At 44.7% G+C, this 26854-nt stretch overlaps 1 protein-coding gene across 5 annotated transcripts in view; it reads left to right on the top strand.

Annotated features, from left to right (window-relative positions):
- MSANTD3 (Myb/SANT DNA binding domain containing 3) overlaps positions 1 to 26854 on the top strand; it is a 1043106-nt gene that overhangs the window by 775735 nt on the left and 240517 nt on the right. Inside the window, exons 4-5 of one of the 5 annotated variants that reach the window (XM_073630741.1) lie at positions 22296 to 22430; positions 22518 to 22830. The exons of the other annotated variants lie outside the window; for them this stretch is intronic. Of the exons in view, the coding sequence (XP_073486842.1) occupies positions 22296 to 22430; positions 22518 to 22675 (293 nt within the window). The 3' untranslated portion in view covers positions 22676 to 22830. Of the gene's footprint in view, positions 1 to 22295; positions 22431 to 22517; positions 22831 to 26854 lie in introns of those variants that run through there. 5 annotated transcript variants of the gene reach the window in all.

Below are 26854 nucleotides of genomic sequence, written 5' to 3'. Positions count from 1 at the left end.
GAAAATGACTTGTCTCCAAGTGCTCTGTGAAATAATGTAACAAAATCTTGCTGTGGTGAAAATTAGAGTGCGTAGACAGACCTCCACCTCTTGGAAAAAATTGCTGCCTCTTACCAGATAGAAATGGTCTCTTAATTACAGGAGACCCAGGGAGCGGATGGCTGCAACCCCAGCCAGGGATCTTTAAAGCAGGCACTCAGCGTCCAGATCCAGGGACTCTCTCCCACCAGCCTCCGCAAATAAGGAAATGTCACCATGCAAAAAACAAAGTGCTCCACATAGCATAAAACCAGCGTTTTATTAAATATAAAATTAAAGGTTGCACTTACAGAAACATAGTAGTTTAAAACATGTGAGAAAAAGCCGGCCGGCTCCAAAGTAACCCGTGTCTTCCGGGTATGTGATTCGCGGTGTCGTCGGGACGTAGCTCCTCCTCCCTACGCCGTTTCGTCACAACAGGATGTGGTCACGGGATGTGGGCAGCGTCCCGACTCACCGCTTATATAGACACATCAACAACATCTCATTGCCACAACAGGATGAAAGCGCCATCTTATCTAAGGGAAACAGTGTGGGCAGGGACAAAACGTTACCTAAGTAATGGATGTTTAAGGCACAAAAAATGATATATAAAACATCTTTATCAAGACTGTCAAAATCAAACATATGTGGCCAAAAAATTGCAGAGTTACTGCTGCAACAGATTGGTGGGTTAAACCAAAACAAGGAAAAAAAAAAGAAAAATATAAAAAAAAAATAAAAAATAAAAAAATAAAAAGTGCGTGCAGTCCCCTCATAGTTACAGGGCTGTATGTATAAATAAGTGGTATCTATTACGTGCGCATGTTTCTGTGAAAGAAACGCGTGCACTACAATTCAAAATTTCGACCTCAAGTGTGAAAAAGAATATAATTATAAAATTAAAATAAATAATATATTGAGAGATACACTAAAAATAAAAATAAAAATAAAGAAATGGGTCAAAACCTATGCGATAAAAATAAATGCATATACAAAATGTTTGTTTTATATATAGTTAGGAAACCGTTTTCCCTGAAATAAGAGGGCACTCCAAAAACAGCTAATCAAAAACTCCACATATATCATTAGAGACAGACTCTTTACACTTTTAAAAGAAAAATAAAATCATAAAAAGAAACTGGTAATAACAAAAAAACAAAAACAAACCTTTACTGCCTAAGAGTTGTCTATAAAGGCGTTAACATCTACATCGATGTTAAGACCAAAGGGGGTATAGGACTTCAATTTATGAACCCAGGCCATCTCTAATTTAGAGATGCTACGTACCAGGACACTCCCCCTCCAATGGGGCTTAAACTTGTCTATCCCCAAAAAAATAGTACCTGTGGGGTCTCGACGGTGAGCTGTCAGGTAATGTTTCGACACAGAATGTTTTGTGAACCCTTTCCTGATATTATTAATGTGCTCGTTTAATCTCACCTGCAGGGGTCTTTTAGTACGGCCCACATACTGCAGGCCACATGGGCACTGCAGCAAGTAAACCACTCCCGTGGTAGAGCATGTGATGAAGGGCTCGATGGTGTAGGACTTGCGTGTACACGTGGAGATAAAATTCATCGTTCTTCTACTCCTACATCCATTCAGCGAACAAACCTGACATCTTCTACATTGGAAATATCCTGTCAGTTCAGAAAAGAAACTAGGCCTCGAAACTGGGGGATCAAAGATATTGGGTGCCACTTTGTCCTTAAGTGAAGGTGCCCCCCTGAACACCACCTGCGGTTTGACTGGCAACATAGATGCCAGCACCCTATCATTTCTGAGGACATGCCAATATTTATTAATAATACGTTTAACTCTAAAATGTTGGCAGGAATAGTCAGTGATAAAAGGGCAACGAAATGGAGCATCAACCGGATCCCTAACTCGCTCCACAAGTAAATCCTTACGGTCCACTTTCTCAACCTGATCCAATGTGCTAGCCACAAAATCTGGGGAATAACCCTTGGCAACAAACCTCTGAGTCAAGATTTGTGCCTGATTCCGAAAGGTGGCAACATCTGTGCAGTTCCGCTTAAGCCGAAGGAACTGGCTCTTTGAGTGGCTGGGATGGATTTGGAAATAGCAATTGAAATAATTCCGCTTTCCTAGCTGTGGCCGGGAAGGGAATGCCCCTGCGTTGGAGTTCCATTATGAGCCTGGTATGGTCCAACTCCTCAGGAATGGAGCACTACCATGTTCTGAACCCCTAACCAGAGTGGGGGGGGGGTGAATTTGTCGCTCTCCGAGACATGCGACATGTTCTGAATCTGTGGAGAAAGACCAACTAGACACAATTAAAATATAATCAGAAATGATTAGCAAAAATAACACCCCTTGTGACTAACTATAAATGTAGATGTGGGTGTTGCAACAAAACACGACAAAAATATCGCGTGTGGATGAACCTAGTGACTGTAACCCCCAGTGTGTATGCAGTAAGCGAGTCCGAGTAACCTGTAGCACAAGGGCAGCCAATTAAAAACTCACACTAAGGGCTTGATACCTACATACCTTGGTAGGTAGAAAGAGGCATCTAACAAGGTGAACGTGCAATGTATGATATACTGGCGAGAAGTTTGTATGTGCTACGATCACTTAAAAACGAAGCCTCAGCCCGTATGGATCCTTAGACATGACAGATCCTGTGTAATGCAACTAGCTAACGTAACCCATAGCAAAAAACAGGCAGAACACACCTTGCAGTCCCCGAATGAAACATAGGATCCACCTGCAACAATATCATAATGTATGCACTGAATGACTGATTGAAAGGTATGGAAGAACAAATTAGTAAACAATGGAGAGCAGAAGGAAAATTACTGATGATGAACAAGACCCCCCTGAAATAACCTGAACCTTGAATGATGTGAAGGAGGAAGGTGGTATATCGCTGTGAGACCCCCGTGATGTGACTCCATAGTGATATGCACATGAAAACAGTGGCCACCCAGCTGTGGAACTAAAAGCAGTAACAAGCATGCTGCCAGTGAGGCAACCCCCAATGCAGAGTTTCAGCTCAATCCTATGAAGATAACTAAGTGCTAATGTGGCTAGATACTGACATAAACAAGACTAGATACCAACATTACCCAGTAACAACAATATATGAGCAGCCCATCATAGTCAATGAAGAAATAGTATTGCAAAGTGCATTATATTGTTACTGTATTGTGTACAGCACAATATATTATTGCACATAATCCTGCTGAAAGCTTTTTTTTAAGCAAAATAACATTACCTATGTAGCATGACAAAGCACAGTCATGCTATAACAAAGCCTCAAAGAATTTGTATTCTCCAGGAATTCAGTGTTATGCACCCAGATCAGCTGTGAGCAAACAATTCCTAACTCCCTGTGTAAAGAAGATCCAAATACACAGAGCTTAAAGCAGCTCTGTATTGCATAGTCCTCAGCGCAGGATGGGAATACAGCTCACACCAGACAGTGATGCTGACCAGAATAACATGCCCATCCACGTGCTATAGCTGCATCTCAGCACCTCTCCCCCGAGCTTCCCAGGCCCCTAGCCTACCTCCTGCCAGAAAGATCAATCACTCTGACACACTCGCACTAGATCCCCGCACGCCAGCTGGGACACAGAGCCAGATGAGTGCTGGAAGGGGGACAGAGCATCCGCACTGCCTGACACCACGATCAGAAACCAGTGAAGTATCCAACTGTTTCACCCGGAATGAAACGGAAAACCAGCCGTCGAGCCTGTAGGAAAGAGCGGGGGATTATAAGCCCTGGACTCCTCCTACAAACTCAGGCTTGCCAATGGCCAGCCTTCTAATATATCTTCCCAAAGTTTTTTTACATATATTCTGACATGCCCCGATAAATAAATATGCTACTCTCGTCATTTCTCTGGGGTTCTAAGCTGCCCAGGATCTTGTTTGGGATCAGAACAAAAGTCTGATATTATTATATCTACCAATGATCAGATTGAATATAAAACATGCATGCTTCAAGCAACCCACACTGAGACTTAGTTCAGAACCAAGTTACTTTCTGTTTTTATTTCCTCTTTTCCAGACTTTTATATAATTTTTCATTAAAGATTAAGATACGTCAATAAGACTAGCACATGCAAACCACAAAACAGCCACAAATATATAAATACATATAGTGACAGAATATTGGCTTTCGCTGGGTGCCCATTTGAAGTAGCTTTGTTCTTTCAGCGTTTCTTGCTTCTTTTAAACCGTTGGTGTTATCTTGTTATATTTTGAATGTATTCTTGGAAGCAGGCGCAAACTCTTCGTTAACTGTTGTAGTCCAGTTCCTAAGCAAGGGAAGGGTGAGCTCTGCAAAATATCTGAATTTGTCTTAAGGCTTATTAAGCGTAGAAACTGATATATATATATATCATGTTATATATATGTTAGGTATATAAAGCATGTATTGGAATAGACATTTCACTGATCACCTTTCTTAATCACATCCATTACTGTCCCCCCTTGAAACTGTCTATTTCAAACTGTCCCTCATACTGAAAGTCCTACTCCCCTGGCCCATTCTCTTCTGCAACTCTTTTGGGCTGTATATAGAGAAGAGCAGTGACTAATTCACTACCCCCTTCGATACAGCTTAGAGAGGGGCAATCAGGTGCTGTCTGTCCCTGTAATCCTATGGTGTTGCATAGGAAAGTGACTGTAACGGAGCGTAACACATAATCATCATCAAGTCTTACATAATCTTCATCATCCTCATCTGGTATTTCCTGGTTCACAAACATGGGAGTAGATTGGTCAACAGCTTTTTCTACACACTTCTTAAAGCAGGGAAGAACACAGCAGACCATAACGGTTAGGGTCAGTAGAATTATCAGAATGACTATTCCAATCTGTGTTAAAATTCCCTGCCATCCCCCTTGATCCAGGTGAAGTACTGATCAAGTTTCTGGATGGCTAAAGTCACTTTACCATTTGGGCCTGTGTTATCTGGGACATAAGTACAGCATGTATTCGTTTCATGTAACATCCTACACACACCCACTTTTTCAGCTAGGACCATATCTAAGGCCATACAGTTTTGGAAGGTCATATGTGAAGCGGCTTCTAGTTAGTTTGGCGAAACCTCGGAGTGCATCTCTGGTGTAATTAACAAACCTTTGTTGGTTGTAGTAGATGTAATTTATCCAGTCTACGTTCTTGTTTACAGTGATGATGGGGATCAAGGACTCAAATCCTGCTGCTACTTGGTCTCTTGCTTTGAACTTATCTGGGACCCCTCTAGGGACCCCTATGGCATCTATGTATACATGAGGGTCAAAGCTTTCTGCTGGGGCACTCCTACGCCTCTTGTTAGGTCGGGGTGTGTTGTTTGTATCTGGCTTTGGGTTCTCTGAGAGAATATGTAAAGGCATTATGGCCTTGGCCAGTGCACATTCTCCTGTCCACTGTCCTGTCAATCTGCTTCTAATTTTCATAGCTCCGCAGATCCAGTACACGTCTCTCAAAGACTGGACTTGATTTTGCACCAGATCTGCAGACACCTCACTATAAGACCCACAGTAACCCTTAGTGAAATTCCCAAGAGATTTCCCCACTCCCTGATACCGTCCATAGCATGTGTAATTGCCAGGATATATGGTGATACCTTCTCCTGGCTTGGGGGTCTTGGTGACTATGGGATATTCCTTCTTACAATGTTCACACAGGGAGTGGTTAGTGGTTGTGTTGGTAAACAGGCTGAGGAAGCATGTCTCAAGTTCGGGGGATATGTTTAGGGGTACCTTTCCTAAATGTGGTCTAGCCCCCCCACACACATAGCAATTGGTCTTATTGTGTTTCCCTGCACTGTACCTCATCCACTCGATCCAAAAGTTGACATCTGAGAACCCGGTTTCTGCAGCCATAGTATCCTCAAAGGTAGGGTCTGCTATGGCCACCATGTCCTTCAATGTCTGTATATGGGGCCTCAGGGGGTTTGAGCTTGATGTGGATTGGGGAACTCCCCACTCTGGGTTATTGAACATATCTTTCGGTTGGAAAGGCTTTCTGTAACTGGGATACCCACTCCCCCACCATAGGTCCAGAACATAGGTCCCACTGTCTCCTGGGCAAGGATTCTCAGTGGTCATCCTGAACTCTTTGGTGTAATACTGATCTGTGTGCTTCTTGTCATTCTATCTAAGAGTGACTTCCCATTTTTGTCCTTTCTATTTTGGGCGTTTTCAGGTTTGTACCACCAGTTTGTACCCCCAGTGTTCTAGCCCACTGCTCCCCAGGAATCATAGTTGTTACCCCAATAGGTGTCAGTGATGCATACATACACAGTCATGGGCCTTACTGTTTCATCCCAGGACAGGATTTTGTACATAGTACCCGGAATTATCTGTTCATAAGAGGATATAAAAGTGGCAACATGTGTATTGGATGAGTTATACCAGAATTGTGTTATACCATCTTTCTGTCTGATGGTTACCTCCTGTGCCTGAACAATAACCACAATGGAAAGGATATACAGAATCATTTGGTCCCCTCGGCCCCTTCCTCAGGTACAGGGACTTTCTTGCAGTGGGAGGCGTGTATCCACGTGTTCTTCCCGGCCACCTTGACTGATGTGGCAGTTGTTAGGAGAACCTGGAAAGGACCATCATATCTGGGTTCAAGAGTGTGCTTTCTCACAAACTTCTTTACCAGGACCCAATCACCGGGAACCAGCTTGTGCGTTCCTATATCTAACTCAGGATCTGGAATAGAAGTAAACACTTGCGAATGGATACGGGTTAATTCTCGTGATAAAGCAGTCACATAATCAGTCAATACATCAGATTGGAGCTGTAATTGCTGTGGGAAGTTGTTACCCAGTTTGGGGGCTGAACCAAACAATATCTCATAGGGTGACAGGCCATGGTTTCCCCTTGGAGTGTACCTAACACTGAATAAGGCAATGGGTTGGCTGTCTGGCCAACTCATTCCCGTTTCCTGAGACATTTTTAGCATTCTAGATTGTATTGTGCCATTCAACCTCTCCACCTTCCCACTGCTTTGAGGATGGTATGGGGTGTGGAAAGCTAGTGTGACCCCTAAAGCTGCCCATATTTCCTTGGTCACTGAGGCCAGGAAAGCCGGCCCCTGATCGCTCTCTATGACCTCTGGGACACCATATCTACACACTATTTCTGTTAGAAGTCTTTTAGCCGTGGTCTTTGCCGTCATGTTGGTAATGGGATAGCCTTCTGGCCATGCAGAGAACATGTCAAAGACAATCAATGCATATTCATATCGGCCACTCTTTGGCATCAGGATGTGGTTGATCTGTATCCTTTGGAAGGGGTACTGGGCTTTTGCTAGATGCTTCAAAGGTACATTCTCTGTCCTTCCTGGATTGCATTTAGAACAGATGGTGCATGACTTGCAGAAGTTGCTCGTGAGTGGGGTGATCCCTGGAGCCAAGTAGTATTTGTTGATCAGGGCGTTCATCAAGGTTTTTGACAGATGAGAGGCACCGCGGGGCCACTGTACAACTGCAGGAAACATTGATCGTGGCAGACACGGTCTCTTGTTTAATCCATGATTTATTCAACTTCTGTGGCTCCTTTTTTGATCCACACTTCTTTTCTTCTTTGTCAGCTGCCTCCTGTTGCTCCTTGAGGTGAGTCCTGTTTACAGGAGGGTTTTGTAGAATCATGGTGGTTTGTACAGTCTCTTCAGGGGTGTCTATTGGGTCTTCCAGGATAGGTGCATTCGCTCTGCTGACCACTTCTCGCGTCCCATCTGCAACTTGTTTCGCAGGGGTATCTGCCAGGTGGTTGCCTCGTGCTTCTTGGGAAACCAGCTTGCCGTGTGCCTTTACCTTAAGTATAGCCACTTGTGCTGGGAGGAGTAGGACATCCATCAAGTCCTTGATAGGTTCACTGTGTTTTACAGGTGTCCCTGCTGCTGTTAGGAACCCTCTGGTTTTCCAGAAATACCGAAATTGTGGGCAACGCCAAGGGCATATCTCGAGTCTGTATACATGTTGGCTCTTTTTCCTTCTGCCAATTTGCATGCCATAGTTACGGCCTGGAGTTCTGCTTCCTGGGCAGACATGGAGGAGGGCAATGCTTAAGCCTGAAGAACTGTATCTTCGGTGGTGACTGCGTATCCTGTGTGGTACCATCCAGTGCTGTCTGCATACCTGGAACCATCCACAAAAATTGTTAAGTCAGGATTCTCAAGGGCTGTTTCACTGACTGTCGGTAAGTGTGTTGTTTCCATTTTCATCACTTCAAAGCCATCATGAGCGGTGAGGATCATTCTCCAAGGAGGTTCCCCCCCCTCCCCGAGAAGAGGAAGCAGAGTGGATGGGTTAAGGGTATCACATCGGAGGATGGTGATGTTATTGGGGAGAAGCAAGGCACACTGGAGTTTGAGGTGCCTCTGCGAGGACAGGTGTTTGGGCTGTACTTGGTTTAGTATGGCAGTTATGTCATGAGGGGCAAGGAGGATCAAAGGATGGCCCAATACCAGGTCAGTATTCCAAAAGGGCTTGGGCTGCAAAGACGGCTCTGAGACAAGAGGGTCCTCTACTGGCCACTAAGTCCAGTTGACAGGAGTAATACCCAATGGGTCTGAGTCTGTTGCCATGGGCCTGAGCCAAAACTCCTGTTGCATGTTCTTGTCTCTCTGAGACAAACAGTTTGAAAGTCTTTTCATAGCCTGGGAGGCCCAAAGCAGGAGCTGTTGGGAGGATCTCCTTCAGAGTTTAAAAATTGTCCACAGCGTCTGGGGAAAGCAGGAAAGGTCAGATTTCAGGGCATCATAGAGAGGTTGCATCAAGAGGGAGGCTCCTGGGATCCAAGAACGGCAGTAGGAGATTAATCCTAGAAAGGCGTGAAGTGAGATGTCGGGTGCCTTGGGAGATGCAGTGGCCTAGGAAAATCACTTTTTCTCTGCACCACTGGACCTTTTGCTTCGAGGCCTTGCATCCTTGCTTAGCCAGGTAGTGGAGGAGACTCTCAGAGAAGATTGAGGCATCACCAAGGGTATCTGCACAAAGCAGGAGGCCATCTACATACTGAAGGAGTACAATGTCTGGGTGTAATTTCATCCAGGTGTCCAGAATGAGGGCGATAGCCTTGGCGAATTGGGAGGGGGAGTTCTGGGCCCCTTGCGGCATAACAGTCCAGGTGTAGCTCCGCCCCTCGTGGGTGAAGGCAAATAGTTACTGGCAACAGGGGGTGAGGGGGACACTAAAGAAAGCATTCGCTAGGTGCACCACTGTAAAGTATTTTGCTGTGGGTGGTATTCCTGCTAGCAAGGTGTGGGGGTTGGCCACGATGCGTGTTTCCAGTATGGTAGCTTCATTCGCTGCCCTGAGGTCCTGTATCAGTCATTATTTCTCTGGCTCTCCTTTTGCGGTTCGTTTCTTCACTGGAAACAGTGGTGTATTACACGGGGATGTGCAAGGTACCAGATCTCCATTTGACAAAAGGACCTCGACTTGCTTTGAAATGGATGCAGATTGAGCTGGCCTCAAGGAGTTTTATGGTTTTCTGGGCAAGGGGGCTCCAGGTTTCAGTTGCACCATGATTGGTGGCACCTTCAGGTGTCCTATATCCTCAGGCCCTGTAGACCACAGGCATGTGAGGACTCGGTCCAAGGCTTCCTTTGGGATTTCAGCCTCACTTTGTGCATTCAGGGATAATAGAAGGGGACGGAACATAGTGCTGAGGCATCGCCGATAGCTAGTGGTGAAGTGACCAGAACACCGCCATCAGGTTGGAAGGAAATAGAAGTCTGGAGTCTGGACAAGACATCAGCCCCTAATAGATTTAAGGGGCGTGTGGACGAGACCACAAATCTTGCTAGTAGGTCAGGAAAATTGCCAACTTGTAGGGGGTGGGTCAAAGGGTTCTTCCTGGGCGTTCCATCAACCCCCACACATATTATATCAATGTTTGATGGGAATGAGGTATTGGGCAGTTCTTCTGCCCTGATTACGGACCTGGCCGCACCTGTGTAACATAGAAAAATGGTGGGACGGCCCTCGATGGGGAGGGTTATTTGTACAAGAGGGCCTCCTGAGTCGTCAGAGGATACCATGGCAGGGGCAGGTGACAACAGGCTTGCCTGATTCCTAGCGGAGAAGGTCCATGTGATCTGGAGAAGGGCGGGGTGGTGGGCGAGGTGGGGTGTCATGTCCCTAGTTCTGAGCGCTTCCATGTGGACCCCAGTTGGGACTTGGTTGACTGTGGGTGAATTTCTGAGGGCTTCAGCATTCCCTTTGGAAATGGCCGAGCCTTCCGCAGTTGTAGCAGACACACGGAGTTGGTACTGGTGGGCGCAGATATGGTGTGTCAGAGGCCATCATGAGAGGAGCTACCTTCTTACTGCTCTGTGCAGATTCTAGGCCTTTTGCTACTAATAACAATTTCTCAAGATCCATTACTCTATACTCTGGGCGTGATAGGATCAAACTCTTTCGGATTGATTCTTTAAGACCTGAGACAAATGCGGCAGCTAACATGTGTCTATGTGCTTTGGTCAGTGTGTTAAATCTCAAATCAGTAAACATTTGTGCTATTCTATTGTGATATTTCTCAACGGATTTGCCTTTTTCTTGTGTGACCTCTTGTATATTAGTCGCTTGGTCTTCCAAGCGCTCTTGAGCCCATTTTTTAATTGATTCACAAAGTCACATCCTGAATCATAAGTATCATCACAGTAGTACTGATCGAAACATTTTTCCATCGCTGGCCAATAGGCATCTCCTGCCTATATCTCACACAGGCTCACCAAATCCCGTCACGCAGCCGCGTATGTCTTTTGGATTTGGGTGATCCTTCTATAAAACGGCATGGGCTGTTTTTTGGGGTCTGGTAGGCGTGCAACAAGAGATGCAGCCTGAGAGGGGGTGAAATTTACGTACATCAGGGGAACCCCTTGTGCCGTAGGCATTCCTCTCGGTGGTGAAATGAAGGGGCCGTATTGGGGCCATTGTTTTTGGTGGTGTGAGGGTCCAGGGGGAGTCCATTTAAGGAGGGGTTTAGGGGATGCACTGGGGGGTGGCTGCTGGATTTGTGTATTGGGTTGCGAGGGGCGTAAGAGGGACTTTAAATGTGTGTCACCAAATAGATGGTCAAGTGGGTCGTTGGACGGTGGCGCCAAGGAACCCATTCTCCCAGCTGATGAGTCATACAAGGGAATGGATCCAATGCGTGTGTGCCTTGAAATGTAAGAGTCTGTCGTTTTGAGATTGTACCTTTTCCGGCATGTCTGTCAGCTTGGAGCATCCTGACGGGGCCGGCGTGACTCTGGTCGGGACTTTAAGAGGAGGGACCGGGTTGGGGCTGAGGTTGGGTCCCTTGGTCCATTAGCATTAGGTCGGGCTGAGTCTGAGTTCCTAGTTCCAGGTCTGTTTGGGCAGGAGGACCAAGGGGGGAACCTCTTGAGGCTTGAGTGCTTGGGTTTTCTCCCTGGGAGCTGTCCGAGTCTTCCCCAGAATGTACACTTGTCATTAATGGGGTAGGTTGGGCCTTGTAATATGATCCCGAGGACTGGTCTATCACCGGATACATGTGGGTAGGTTCCGGTGTGGACGGTGGTGAAGGTGGTACAGATTGGCGTGTGTGGCAGCAACCAACCGAGCCGTACAAAGACAAGTGTGCCTTGTCTACTATTAAGCACGGTGGGGGAGGTGTCAGAGGCTCCTCTGTCACTTGGAACAGAAGGGCGGTAGACAAAGGGCAATGTCTACTTCCTAGGGACCAGACGCCATTATAGGGTAGTGGCTGACTACTCAGCTTCCTCTTTTCTGGTTTCTTATACACATATACAATACGACCATTCTGATTCATTTCCTGCTCCATCCACCCTTCCTCATGAATAGCTTTTGCAACTTTAAACCAAGCATCTGCTGCTTGTAACAACCCGTGGTCTGACAACAAATCCCTTTTTCATTTCAAAATAATACGTCATTCATCTACTTGTAGCCTTCTGCTCAAATGCATATCAACCCCACACACTTTTGCCAATTTCTTTCCCTTTTTGACAGCACCCTCTCCTTCCCGCTCTAATACCAAGTCACAGGCCAAACTGCCCTCTTTGTGCCTCACTAACTTTTGCCCCATCGTTCCGTTAGCTATTGAAGAGTTTGTGTCCGGGCTCAGGGTTTGTATGGCGGTTTTATGAAGCTGTCTTGGACTCAAGGGGTCTGTCAATTCCTCTGACTGCCACCTGTCCTCGTTCAGACCACTTTCCAATATATAACGCTACCTTGTGTTCTGTCTTGATGACTAGGATATTTATGTGTCTGCTCAGGATTTCAGATGGGTCACGAGGCTGTCTTGGACTCAAGGGTCCGACAATTCCTCTATCTGTCACCTGGTACCGGTTCAGACTATATCACAGTCTCAAGTTAACGAGAACAAGAGAGAGATAGAGAGAGACAGAGAGAGAAATGTCTACAGTGTTCAGCTGCCAAGCAAGCCTCCTTGAATGCGCCTTCCCAAAACATAGACCAGTCACAGCCCTGTCCACCCCTGAGGTGGCCACAGGTAGAGGAGCCGAGTAATATGTGACTACTTATTACTCTCAACAAGACATTTATCAAACAAATAAGGAGTACAGCAGTTAATATTCAATAATGCACCACTTCAACTTTCATTTACAAGTCCCAGCTCAAAGCTTTTACATGTCCCAGCTCCATAGGCGTGCTCACAGGGTGTGCCTGGGCACACCCTAATGCTCAGGCACATCCGGCAGACCGCAGGGCTATTTTTCTGGCAGTATGTGCGGGATCTCCATTTCGGCATCTCTGCTATATGACAATGGCAGTGCTGCAAATGGGACTATTTTTCATTTGGCTATGTAACTCCTGTGTGTGCAAGCCACGGGCCACGGAGTAAACCGACAGGCAGCCACATTTTCCGATGCTACCTGTATAGTTCCGGCTCCCTGACAGCTGAATATCACTCCTCCACCTGCTTACACCGCGGCCAGTGACTTGCACTCACAGGAGCAAGTTGGTTTTACAGCATTGTTTTAATCATCTGAACACTTCCTGCCCGCTGCCACCGTGGGGGCTGATGCAGCCCATCGCTGCCCTGTGTACACCTCCGAGAAAATGATTGGTTGCCAGGACCGCTCCCCGCAGAGGAGAAGAGTATAACTTTCTCCTCCCTGCTCGCCTCCGAGTGCCTCACCCTCGGCTTCCGCCCTGCAGACCATGGAACCAGCTGTGGTGAGGAGAACCCGCCGGGACTTGGGAGATGTCACTGGTAAGGGGGGAGTGGGTGCATGGACTCTGGCAGTGTGTGTGCAACACTGCAGCAGGCACAGAGAGCGTGTAGTGCAGTCTTTCCCAGTCACATTGTGTGTGGGGCACTGGAGAACAGCTGAGAAATAGGAGCCCAGCCTGCTATGCTGGGATTTGTAGTCCCATGGGGGGGGGCAATGCTCACACATACTGGGTGGGGTTGGGGGGTGGGGGGGATTGTTGGTGATATAAAGTAAAAGGCTTTGTGCTGTGAGGAGGCTGCTATGGCTGACCTGACCCCCTTCTAGAAATACCTATTGTCTGATATACTGGTTTAAAGGGGAACTCTGCAGACTCTGGGGTAAAAGGGAACCCTGATGTAAGTGGGATCTCTATGGTATCCAAAGAGCCCCTCACATCAGAGTCCGCAGAGATCCCCTTTGTGTCAGAGTCCCCCCTTACGCTGTATATAAAGGAGAACTCTGATGTAAGGGGTCTCTGATCACCTGAGTCCCCCCTTACATCAGAATCCCCCCTTACATTGTACATAAAGGGGGACTCTGATGTAAATGGGGACTCTGGGTACCCTTATATAAGAGGGGATGCTGGGAACTCTGATGTAAGGTGGGCCTCTGGTGACCAGAGACCCTCTTATATCGAAGTCCCCCTTTACACCAGAGTCCCCAGCATTCTTTACATCAGATTTCCCAATGTGAAGGGGAACTCTGGGGACCAGAGGGGAACTGTGATATAAGATGTAACTCTGGTATAAGGTTAAAGGCTGTGGACTCTCTCAGATGAGAGGGGGGCACTGTGGAATATGTAAGGGCTCATTCACAAATGCTTTGCTTTCAAATGCTTTGATTTCTTGATGGCGCTGTGGAATATGTAAGGGCTCATTCACAAATGCTTTGCTTTCAAATGCTTTGATTTCTTTGATGCTTTGAATCAAATGCTTTGATTTCTGAAGAGCGATCTGCAAACAGATCACTCTTCAGAGAGCTTTTGAGAAGCAGTGAGGAGTTGTATCACCTCCACACCACCTGCTTTAACCCTTTGAACTCCACACTGCACATGGTTGCGGGCAGCTTGCAGAGTAACGCCTTTCACTTGAATGGGTCATGGTCACTGGGTGCTACACCTGCTAAAAGCAACGGGGTATAATTGCAGGTGCGGCACGTGAACATGCCCAGTCGCTGCCTCTACAGCTAAAAAGGTGGTAGTGGTTAAGGGGTGGTGAAAGCATGACTCAACCGCAGAGTTTTACTGCCCCTAACCACTAGCGTTGGTGTTAAAAAATGTTTTAATACACTTTAAAATGTTTGTTCACATTTATTTATAAGTTTGTGTGTGTGTATGTGTATATATATATATATATATATATATATATATATATATATATATATATATATATACACACACACACACACACGTGCGTTTGAGCTTTGGGGTGCAATAGGCTGCGCACACCAGTGCCCAGCTCAAAGCCCACATTTCTCACTCTGTCCTTTTCTACCTCTTCAAGCCCTTCTGGTTGTTGTTGAGGTTGTAAGGGGCACCTTTCGGCTGCGTGTCCTGTTATTCTAGCCTGAGCCTCTATGATTTCCAATGATTTGCCGCAAGCAAATTTGACTGGATAATGTACATTTAATCTGAACACCAATACATGTGTGGTCTCCGGGAAAAAGGGTTTATAACAAAGAGACTCAGTCCTATATCCTGGCTCTACCACTTCAATCAACCCCCAGCCCTCTTCATGTTTGGGAAAACAGCAGACCACAAACACACTTAGGACATGACATTACCACCAACAAGATGTGACCAACAACCAACAACAAGCAACAAGATGTGTGACAACCATAGAGAAATACAGGATTGTTCAAATCTCACGGGATCCCCACGCCACTGCTGGGCGTATTCCTGACGCCCCCTCCTGGTTTTCCTGTGCTTCACTGTACCCGTGCTTTGCCGCACAATTATTTATACCCTCAGGAGGAGTTTAAACCACGTCAACTAATTTCATTCGTGACTATATAATCACTCCCTCATTCCCAACAGCCGCCACAAAACACAAGATCGATCAACAAGACAGAACAGAACAAAGCAGGCGGCAGATATAATTAGTACAGGTTCAATAGGCTATGGGCAAGATATATACTTGTCTCTTTGCTGACCGTAAAGAGCCGATATAGACAGAGATTAGCCAATCACGGGTATAGGATAAACAGTAGACTAGATATCAAAAGTGCCTTACCGTTTTCAAAAGTGATCAGTCTCCTTCCTGTCCCCGTGTTGGTTTGTCCCGGCCTCTTCTCGATCAGCTCACTCTCGGATCAGAACCCAAATAGCCCCACGTTCGGGCGTCAGATGTTTTGGATCAGAACAAAAGTCTGATATTATTATATCTACCCCTGATCAGATTGACTATAAAACATGCATGCTTCAACCCACACTGAGACTTAGTTCAGAGCCAAGTTACTTTCTGTTTTTATTTCCTCTTTTCCAGACTTTTATACAATTTCGTTAAAGATTAAGATATGTCAATAGGACTAGCGCATGCAAACCACAAAACAGCCACAAATATATAAATACATATAGTGACAGAATATTGGCTTTAGCTGGGTGACCATTTGAGGAAGTAGCTTTGTTCTTGCAGCGTTTCTTGCTTCTTTTAAACCGTTGGTGTTATCTTGTTATATTTTGAATGTATTCTTGGAAGGCGCAAACTCTTCTGTTAACTGTTGCAGTTCCTAAGCAAGGGAAGGGTGAGCTTTGAAAAATATATGAATATGTCTTAAGGATTATTAAGCGTAGAAGCTGATATATATATATATATATATATATATATATATATATATATATATATATATATATATATATATATATATATATGTTAGGTATATAAAGCATGTATTGGAATAGACATTTCACCATGATCACATTTCTTAATCACATCCATTACAATCTCACTAGAGACGTTACACTTCATTCAGACGGATGGTCTAGCCTTACCGAATCTCCAATGTTATCTAACATCCCAGCTAACACATATTCATTGGTGGTTCTTTCCAAATCTAGAGAGAGCCTCTGTCACTACCCAAGCCGCCTTGGTTCACTCTTACAAGGCGTTGATTAACATTCTATACAGAGATGGGCCATACCCCTCGGTTGGGGCAGATCCTATTAAACTTTCCCACAAAATTTTTCATATCTGTAATAACAGAATAGGAGGTGCCCCGTTAGATAAATCGCCCAATGCTCCTCTTTGGCATAACCCCCAACTACCTGAACTATACAAGATTCTAGAAGGAATGTGCTGGGCTAAGTATGGACTTAAATATTTAAGTCCATACTAAGCCCAGCACATTCTTTTCGGAATCTTGTATAGTTTAGGTAGTTGGCGGTTATGCCAAAAAGGAGCATTGGGCGATAATGCTATCGCTAATCAATAATTTTCTGACCATTACTTTAAAACGTTCAGAGATCTACGGTTAGAATACAGTATTTGAACAATCCTGTATTTCTCTATGGTTGTCACACATCTTGTTGCATGTTGTTGGTTGTTGGTCACATCTTGTTGGTGGTAATGTCATGTCCTAAGTGTGTTTGTGGTCTGCTGTTTTCCCCAACCAGCTCTTTTTCCTCTATCTACAGCTACATCATGCAGTGGCCACACAATTTGGATTGACAGAGGTTTCCCTCTACCCAACTACACTTGAGAAACTTGTGTTTGAGGATCATCACTCAAAACTTATTTCTATATATTATTTCCTTCTTTTGACCTCCTTCTCTATTAGGATGGAGAAGATGGCTAGTCAATGGAGAGCTGACATTCCATCACTAACTGAGGAATCATGGTCAGAGGTGGTAGACTCTATGCTGCCCTCTATGATATCAGCTAGGGACAAATTAATACAATTCAACTATTTGCATTGAATCTATTTTACCCCCGCCTATATAAGATGGGTAGAGTAGATTCATCTGATTGTCACAGCTGTCATGCAGCAACAGGTGACTTTTTTCATTTGATTTGGCAGTGTCCCGTTGCTGGGAAATACTGGAATGCAATCCTTGGGTTTCTGGCAGAAAGGTTGGCCCTTCCAAATATTTGCTCCCCACTTAAATGTCTCTTAGGGGACTTTGGAGAGGAGGATCTTACCAGTTCTAAAAACATCTTTCTAAGAATAGTTTTTTTTTTTAATGCTAAAAAAGCCTTAGAGCTTAAATGGAAAGATCCTTCCCCTTCTTCCATCCAATTCTGGGTGGAGCGGGTTAACAAAGCATTACCATTGTTCAAATTAACATATGCCTTAATGGGATGCCCCAAAACATTTGAGAGAATATGGGCAGGATGGATCACTTCGGTCTCTGGTGATTTTAATGTTTAAGACATGATGGGGTGTGGCATGTCTTCATGTAGAGATGGAGTACGGACAAACATGTGGGAGGTTGATGTAGTTTCAACCTGTTCTCGGTGTGGAAACAAATAGTATATCTATTAGGAAAAGATTTTTGGAGTCCCGCACTTATGGGGAAATAGAAGCTGTGAGAAGAAAGAGAACTGCTGCCTCTACCAATATAGCCACGTAAGCGGAAAATATAAGGTATGTAAAGATAGGAGGGTAGAAGTGGCGCTGTTCTAGGGTGTGATGTCTTACACCCCTGAAATAGGAAAAAATCCCTGATGGACCAAAGCGTACAAAAATGTGTAATATGTATAATCGCTAATCAAAGCTTGGGCGTGTGAATTGTCATCGGTCCACTCTGCTGTTCAGGACTTATCAAGGTGCTTCTTGCCAGCTATATGTCAGCTTCCAGCCTATTAAAAGCCTGTGTATCACCGTGAGTCGGTAAGCACAATCTACAGCCACGGTGGTGGGGTTTTTCACTTCCCTCCCCCCCTGTCTTTTGGTTGTTTATATGTGCACACCCGGGTGATTGGTATGTTCGTATGTCCATGTCCAGTATTTAATATACTACACTATGGCCAGTCTTCTTTTTTCTTGTGTTTGCTTTTATCCTGTATCCATTGAGGGGATTTGGATCTAACCACGGACGGTGCTGATTGGTCTAACACCCCAGAGGCCCCGGCAAGGGTTTTTTTGCCATCCGCACATTTCTTTGGAGATCTGGTAAGAGCAATCATAGCTCATTTGGATCAGCTGAATACCTACTACGTGGGAAATTTGGACTTTATTCATTTTTGATTTGTGTATTTTGACAATTTTTTTTGTTTTGTGTGATAGATCACAATATTTATCCACCTCAACACACATAACCTTTGTTTAGCGCAGTTTATATATATTATTTTCTGTTTTTGGTGTTGTCGCACTGTTTACTGCTGCTTATCCTTTTGTGCTTCTAGCGCGGAACTTTTTGCCTACAATGTATAATAGTGTAAACCCAATGCACATGTGACCTGTATCTTGTACAACACTCTAGTTTGCCACTAATCAAATGGCCTCAAAACAATCCAAATAAAAAGCAAAAAATAAATTAAGTGCAATTGCCAATAGCAAATGGCCTCAACAACAATCTGGTGTGACGCTAATATAAAAACATCTGCATGTTATTTATAAACCATATAAAAAGTGCAGACAGTCCCATAAATATGTGAACGACAGTGCCTGTATTTAAAACATATGTGAAGGCATAAAACTTGATATCCTTATGCCCCGTGCACACGGTCAGATTTTCCGATGGAAAATGTCCGATCGGAGCATGTTGTTGGACATTCCGACCGTGTGTGGGCTCCATCGGACATTTTCCATCGGATTTTCCGACACACAAAGTTTGAGAGCAGACTATAAAATTTTCCGACAACAAAATCCAATCGCGTCAATTCCGACCGTGTGTGTGGCCTGTTCCGACGCACAAAGTGCCACGCATGCTCAGAAGAAATTCCGAGACGGAACAGCTCGGTCGGGTAAAATTAGCGTTCGGAATGGATACAGCACTTTCGTCAAGCTGCAATGTTAAAAATGGTTTAATACAGCGCACTCTCTTCTTCTTTATAATGTGAGAAGAATGAAGTAGTTTTGCTGCTCATATTCACACAGACTTCTCACAACTTATTTCTTTACTATTTATCGGGATTCCCTCAATATATTTTGATTTGTCATATCTGACAACATTATTTTTGTGTTGGTTTTTTTTTTTTTTTGGTTTGTCTTTTTTTCAAGGCTGATCTTTGTTTTATTGTATTTTAATTTTTACTCCAGAATATTTTTGTGTGTGTTTTGTGTGTCAAGTTGCCACAACATCATTGATATGTTGTTCTATTTAATCTGTAGGATATTGTTTGGTGTTGTTGTCTCTTGTTAATTTCACATTGTACTTTCGAAATGTACCTGAATCCTCACCAACCAACTGTCCTTTTTGGATGAAAACACACATAGGAGAGTATAATTTTCCCCAAAAATTCATTTATTAAGGGCTCACAACTAAACAAAGAGGGAGGCAATGCTGGAGAAACAGCAGAAATGGGTGAAGCCTTGGACCCCCAGGGCACACATCAACTATTTTCAAGCAAAATTGGTGGCCTGAGGAGTCCATATGTAAGGGAGTACAGTCTGGTCCAGAAGTCCCAGAGATCCGGAAAGCAGCAGATGACATCTGTGTCCCCAGGCTGTGGTCATACAAGAGACTGCAGCTTTTGTCAGACCAGACTGAACCCAGGGCCATCACTCTCTGGTCTTCCTTCCATGCTTCCTTCCACGCTGTGGCCCTGGTGGTGGAGTTGTGGCAGCAGGAGGAGGTGGAGGATGGTCCAACTCAATCACGTCAGTCTTGGGTGTGATTTCGCCACTCACCCCCTTTAGTTAGGACTTTATAAATAAGTTGCTCACACATGAGGCGTTGACCCTCCTGCATGCCCTGCAGTTTTGTGGCAGCCATGCAGGCAAAGGCCTCTTCAGGAGTGGGTAAGGCTCTGAGGGACGCAGAAGCCTCTTGAATGAGCCTGAGTGCAGAATCCTGCACGTTACTCCCCTTCCTGGGTCTTTTGTATGGAAGGTGGAGGGGAGGAAATTGCGATTCGGTCAGGCTTCAACTGGTCCCAGGCTTCTCCTGGCTGACACTTAGCCCCGCCTCCTCCTGGCTAACACAAACCCCCGCCTCCTCCTGGCTGCCACATTCCACAGCCTCCTCCAGGCTGAGGTCTTCCTGTGTATGAAAAAGGGACATAGTTTTAGTTTTTTAGTCATCAATCACACACAATTTTCACCTCCTGACTGTTGCAAATTGAATGTGAACAAATATAACAGACTATCATTCTGAGCCCAGTATTTTTCATTCTTGTCCCAATTTTGGGTGCCCACTACTCTCTATTGATATGTCAAACACTTTTTTCAATCAGCAATTAGTGATCAATAATAACATCTAGTAAAGATCATTTCTTTATTGACCAGAAATCTGTAGAACAATGCTATACCTGAATCAAGCTGGGCTCCTCCACTTCTTCCTGGCTGGAAGGCCCAGGTTGGACATCGGAAGCCTCAGCTGGGGTGGAAGGAAGAGTGGAGAATGATTCCCTGACTTCAGTGTGGTCTGACAGAAATCGCAGTCTCTCATAGTACCAGAGCCTGGGGACATAAATGTCATCTGCTGCAGCTCCGGACCTCTGAGAATCTGTGACCTTCTTGCGCTCCCTAAGATAAGTGTTCCTCAGGCCACCAATTTTGACTTTTAAATAGGGGATGGTTGCTGTGGGGACCACCGGCTTCACCAACTCCAGCAGTGTCTCCAGCGCTGCCTGCCTCTTTTGTTTATGATTATAATGGGGATGTCTCACCTGCCACAGACAGGGCAGCTCCCTGTACTTGTCTATGAACAGGGGGAGGAAGTTGTGGTCATTGAAGCCATCCATTTTCTCTGCAAGAAACAACACAAGAAAAACCCTAAGGTCAGGCCAAACTCTCCTAATCTTGTTACAATATAGGCTTCAATTTCGAAGCAGTATAGGCCCACCTTCTCACCTTCGTTATCACGATCAGCGCCTCCAATGCTCCTTCCTCCTCTCACAGATCGTACATAATACGCACGCGTGTTATGCTTTATACACACTGCGCATGCGTGTAACTCTGCCCGCCCCGACGTTCTTTCTAGTCTATTCCCCGCCCCTTTTCATTCTGCGCAGTGGGGGAGAGCACATGGCGGATACACAGCAGGTGCGTGCTAATTACAGCAACGAGGAGGAGGAGGAGGAAAGCCCGGATCCGGAGACGCCCCGATCCAGAAGAAGAAGATTTAAGGCATCAAATATGTCCTTTGGGGAGATGTTGGAGATGGTGGACATCCTGAAGAAGGCCGACTATGACGGGAAGTATGGACCTTACCCCAACCCCAATGTCCGAAAGGCCAAGATCATGGCGAAAGTGGTCAAAAGTCTGCACCGGAATTTCGGGGTACGACGATCGAAAGATCAGCTCAGGAAGCGGTGGTCGGACCTCAAATTACTAGAACACGAGCAGTACAGAAAGATCTGGAGAGTGCTGCAAAAAAGTAAGTAGTTGTCCTGTGTTCCTATTCTTTTTGTGTTTATTACGTTCGTGCTGCTCCATGTGCTTTTCTTAAAAGTGTACATTTTAAAACGGCAACTTTCATGTTCATGGGCACATTATTCGTTCGTATCAAACATTTTTCTTTCGGCCTATAAAACACCATTGTTTTGGCCATATGCATTTGGCCACATTTTTGACGCCCTACTTGTATGAAACTAATTTGGTTGTGTAGATGTGTTTGTTACTAGAATGAAATGCAAACTAGATTCTGTGTAAGGAGAGGACACTGAGCAGCTGTTTTCACATCTGGACACTGGAGCACTAGTGTGGGACCCCAGAACACCATTTTTATTAGGTGGCCCACACAGGTGCTCCAGTGTATACTATAGGGGTGACTCCATCTGTGAAGCTTGTACCAAACAGGTAAAAAGTATTGCAGCTTGATAAAGGACACTGAAAATGCTACATTTTGGAACTCGGCCAAAATAGACAATAGTACCCCACTTCCAAGCAATGTTTCCTATTTATAGTTCTGCCATCAAATATCTGTGTGCTAAGTATACCATTTTTCTTTTACATAGGGGAGAAAAGACTCGGAGGACACCCCTCATCCAAGGAGAACAGAGACCCCCCACCTCGGGAAGAAGGGGAAATACCCTCAACCCAAGCAGAGCAGGAGGAGGAAGAAAATGTGGTGGAACTAGTCACCACAACAGGTGAGTGTCTGCGACCACAGGCTCAGGTAAGAGATGGATGCCGGTATATTTTTGATACCTGTTTTTGTTTGATTTTTCTCTTTTTAGGTGATCGTGATGTTGTGGATCCAGATCCTTTCACATCAGAAAGTGCACAGATCCTGATCGGGGAGATCATGGGGTGTAATTTAGAATTGGAAAACCTCAAGAAAAACATCAATGATGTTATTCAAAAAACTAAAAACATCATTGATGTTTTGGGGTGAGTTTAAAACCCCTCCAAATCCCTTTGTTTTTTTGTGTGCTACAATCTTAAAAATGTTGCGATTTTTAGAAAAGCCAAATTTGGAGGATGCACACAGTGTGCCAACATGTGCAATCTGCCATCACGGGAGATCAATGGACGAGTTTTGGGGGTGCAACCCCTTCCTCAATAATAAAGCAGCTGAGAGGAAGGGGTTTCTCCCCCAAAACATGTCCCTTGATCCCCCGTGATGGCAGCTAGCACATGTTGACATTGGCAAAATTGTGTGCATCTTGCAAATTTGGCTTTTCCTGGGGTGACTTCACCCCATCTGAACACAATATCAAACACAGTTCCTAAATACTCATGTCTGATATTGCCTTCAAGTTCTACCAAATGTGAACTTTCTAAGTTCAAGATTTGTGTCTTTCTTGTTAGTTTTACACATGCCTGTTTTATCTTAAATGGACATTTCTATTTTTGATAATGCCACCCCAAAAATTTTTATACAACAAACATGTTGGTTTGTTTTAAAAACCTTTTCTAAACGCACATGTGATTGTGCAGGTATTAAAAAGATTGTGAATCAAGAATGTGTGGATTATTGTCTCAACGCTACAACACTTTTGTGGTGATGTAATTGCTGCTTTCTGTGAAAATGGGGGTTATTTCCTAAGGGCAAATCCTCTTTGCACTACAAGTGCAGTTTCAGTGCAGTTTCAAGTGCACTTGTAGTGCAAAGTGTTTTTGCCTTTAGTAAATAACACCCAACAGTGCTTTGGATAAGGTTACACAATCACGCCATTTTCAGGACTACCCACATTTCTGTCAGGGTCAGCTAAATCAAACACAAGCAGTAAATGTCACCAAAGATTTAGTTTTTTTTTGTTTTTATTTAATAAAGGCTTCACAAATTGTCTGGCATATTGATGGCCCCCCTACCCGCAAAGAACTCAAGGTATCTTAACCGGACATCACGGGCACTCAGGGAGGGCAAGCCAGGACGGCCACTTTCAAGCGCCGTCAGGGTTGTTTCATTTAGAATTCCAGCCTCAGGCCCAACTGAGCCAGCATAGTTGGCACTTTTGGCTCTGGCCAGCCGGTAATTAAAAACCCTCTGTTCCAGGGTGAGGGTCCTCATCGGGAATAGCCGCATAAGATGGTCCCCCAGCGCAAAGGCTTCATCCGCAACGAAGACGAATGGGAGTCCTTCCACATTGTCTTCTGGAGGTGGCAAGTCCAAGCTGCCATTCTGGAGACGCCTGTAAAACTCCGTCTGGGTGATGACTCCACCATCGGACATCTGGCCATTCTTCCCCGCGTCCACATACAGGAACTCATAATTAGCCGACACCACCGCCAACATCACAATACTATTGAACCCCTTGTAATTATAATAGTACGACTCCGAGTTGGGGGTGGGACAATGTGGACGTGTTTCCCATCAATTGCCCCTCCGCAGTTAGGAAAGTCCCACCGCTGGGCAAAGTGGGAGGCCACAGTCTGCCATTCCTGTGGCATTGAAGGAAACTGTTGAGTTAAACAAAACAAACTTAGTATTTTTGCACATAAACATGGAAAGCAGATTAGACACAAACATCCTTGGCCAACATCCAGATAACATTTATTAAGGGGAATTTTACAACACCAAAGTATAAGGTACACCTATCATATTCCCCCTCCCACCCCCTCTCATGGGCCATTTATAACATTATAGGGGGGGGATCTTGGACAGGTAACCCTCTTCACTTCATTGAGAGATAAATGCCTAAATACAGGGTATTACTTGGAACAGCCCCTCCTTAGTTACACTATTGGCAGCCCATTGGACAGGTAAGAAGTGTCAGAATACAAAGATATAAATACACACTGTACACATTTGAGCACATTTGGACATTCTGCTATTACCTATCAAGATAATAATAGGATACAAAAACTTTAAACAGTACCATTTGAAAGTATACAGGCAGGCCCTTGCACTACATGCTTTGGGGAATTCATCCATACATCTGACCACAAAAGAGGTGGGTATAGTGTGTATGGGTTTGGCAAAGTCAGCAGATAGATGATTGAGGATAGATAGAGAATTGGGATCAGCTGACTTAGCAGTTGGGGAGAGGGAAGGTTAATAAAAATGATTTGGGGACACCACAAAAAAAAGCTTTTGGCACTCTGCCTGAATTTAAAGTACAAATCACATTTCTAAACATTTTAGGGGGTGTTTGGGGTAAAGCACAACTATGGAGCTGATAAAATACATTGTTAAGTGACTACATGAGGTGAATATAGGGCCAGGAGAGCATGCTGGGGAGGTAAGTGAAGGCAAATATGTATGAAGGACTAAAAAAATAATTACCTAAAAATCCAGCATGCATGAGGACAAAGGAGACATTCACAGCATATTACAATCATGGTAATTAGGGAATGAGGAAATAAATACAATATATTAGCAAATATTCAATAGAATAAAATGTGATATTAAAGGATAAAAATCTTACCTTCATATACTCCTTCTGTAGGAACTGGATGATGGCAGAACAGGTCTCTGGGATAATGATCCCCAGAGCCTGGGGGGAGATGCCTGTCGAGAACTTGAGGTCCTGCATGCTTCTCCCCGTCGCCAAGTACCGCAGGGTAGCGACTAACCTCTGCTCCGGAGTGATGGCTTGCCTCATGCAGATATCCTGCCTGCTGATATAGGGGGTCAGCGAAGCCAACAAACGGTGAAATACGGGGTCCGTCATCCTGTTACTGAAATCATCAGGATTATTCTCACGGATCTCACGGAGCAAAGGCATATGAGAGAACTGGTCACGCTGAAGCAACCAATTCTTGGTCCATGAACTCCTCCCCACCCTGTTCATGGACTGGACTTGTGTCAAGGTCAGGACCCCAACACCAAGCCCCCGCACAGCATGAACTCTACGAGGAGTACGTATACGCAACATGGCTAGAAAACGGTCGGCTGCTCAGAACGAAGTAACAGAATGCACTGAAGAACAGCAAGGCCTGTGAAGAGCGACCTGAAAAACAGTAACAAACGAACAAGAACACAATGACAAGTCACGCATAGCTTGCTTGCATGCACTGAAGAGCAGATACAAACCCACAAGCACAAACTGAGACGCAGAAAACGATCTGAAAGCCATGAGTCTGAAAAAGCGCGAATCGTCTCTCACCAAACTTTTACTAACACGAGATTAGCAAAAGGAGCCCAAAGGGTGCCGCGCTTGGTTCTGAACTGGCCTTTTCTAGTCTCGTCGGACGTGGTTGACGTCACCGCGTTGTTGGCGATTGGAAATTCCGACAACTTTGTGCGACTGTGTGTACGCAAACAAGTTTGAGCCAACATCCATCAGAAAAAATCCTAGGATTTTGTTGTCGGAATGTCCGATCAATGTCCGACCGTGTGTACGGGGCATTATAGAGATACACTCTGGTAACAGATAATAAATTATACTAAAGAAAATACTCCATAAACCATAGTAGTGAAAAAATATAACAGAAAAATAATAAAAGGTGACAGGTGCTCTTCATAAGCTGTATTCTGTGCTTCTTATAGGTGCCCTATAGGAAATGCACTCACCGGAACCATTCACCCCGCACAGGGGTATTACGCTTTCACAGTATCTGCCACTGTGTAGCAAACAAATGGCCTTTTCCTGTATCAGCTGGTTGTTTCCATGTTTGCGGTGTAAGAAAAAGGTAAGGTCCTTCGACTCTCCCTTTTTGGCTCCCACATGCAGAAAAGAGACATCTCCATAGTGTATTACCGTTTAAAACTTGAAGATTTATTTAAAAATGAAAATGTAATCACATTTAACATGGTATTACAAATCGTTTGGGATAAACAGGAAGCCGGGATGGTTTGCGTTCCATGGCTCGAAACCGGAAGTGATGGTAGCTCTGCCCTACGCGTTTCATCACTGGGACGTCATCTGGAGCGGAAAAACATGGAGATGTTTTTATATTAGTGTCAAACCAGATTGTTGTTGAATTAGCACATAGGCCATTTGCTATTGGCAATTGCACTTCATTTATTTTTTGCTTTTTATTTGGATTGTTTTGAGGCCATTTGATTAGTAGCACACTAGAGTGTTGTACAGGATACAGGTCACATGTGCATTGGGTTTACACTATTATACATATTACACATTTCTGTATGCTTTGGTCCATCAGGGATTTTTTTCCTATTTCAGGC

The sequence above is a fragment of the Aquarana catesbeiana genome, linkage group LG05 (genome assembly GCF_042186555.1).
Source record: "Aquarana catesbeiana isolate 2022-GZ linkage group LG05, ASM4218655v1, whole genome shotgun sequence".
In the NCBI taxonomy this organism is placed as follows: domain Eukaryota; kingdom Metazoa; phylum Chordata; class Amphibia; order Anura; family Ranidae; genus Aquarana; species Aquarana catesbeiana.
Note: the sequence above shows the minus strand (reverse complement) of the source record. Positions and strands in the feature narration are given on the sequence as shown.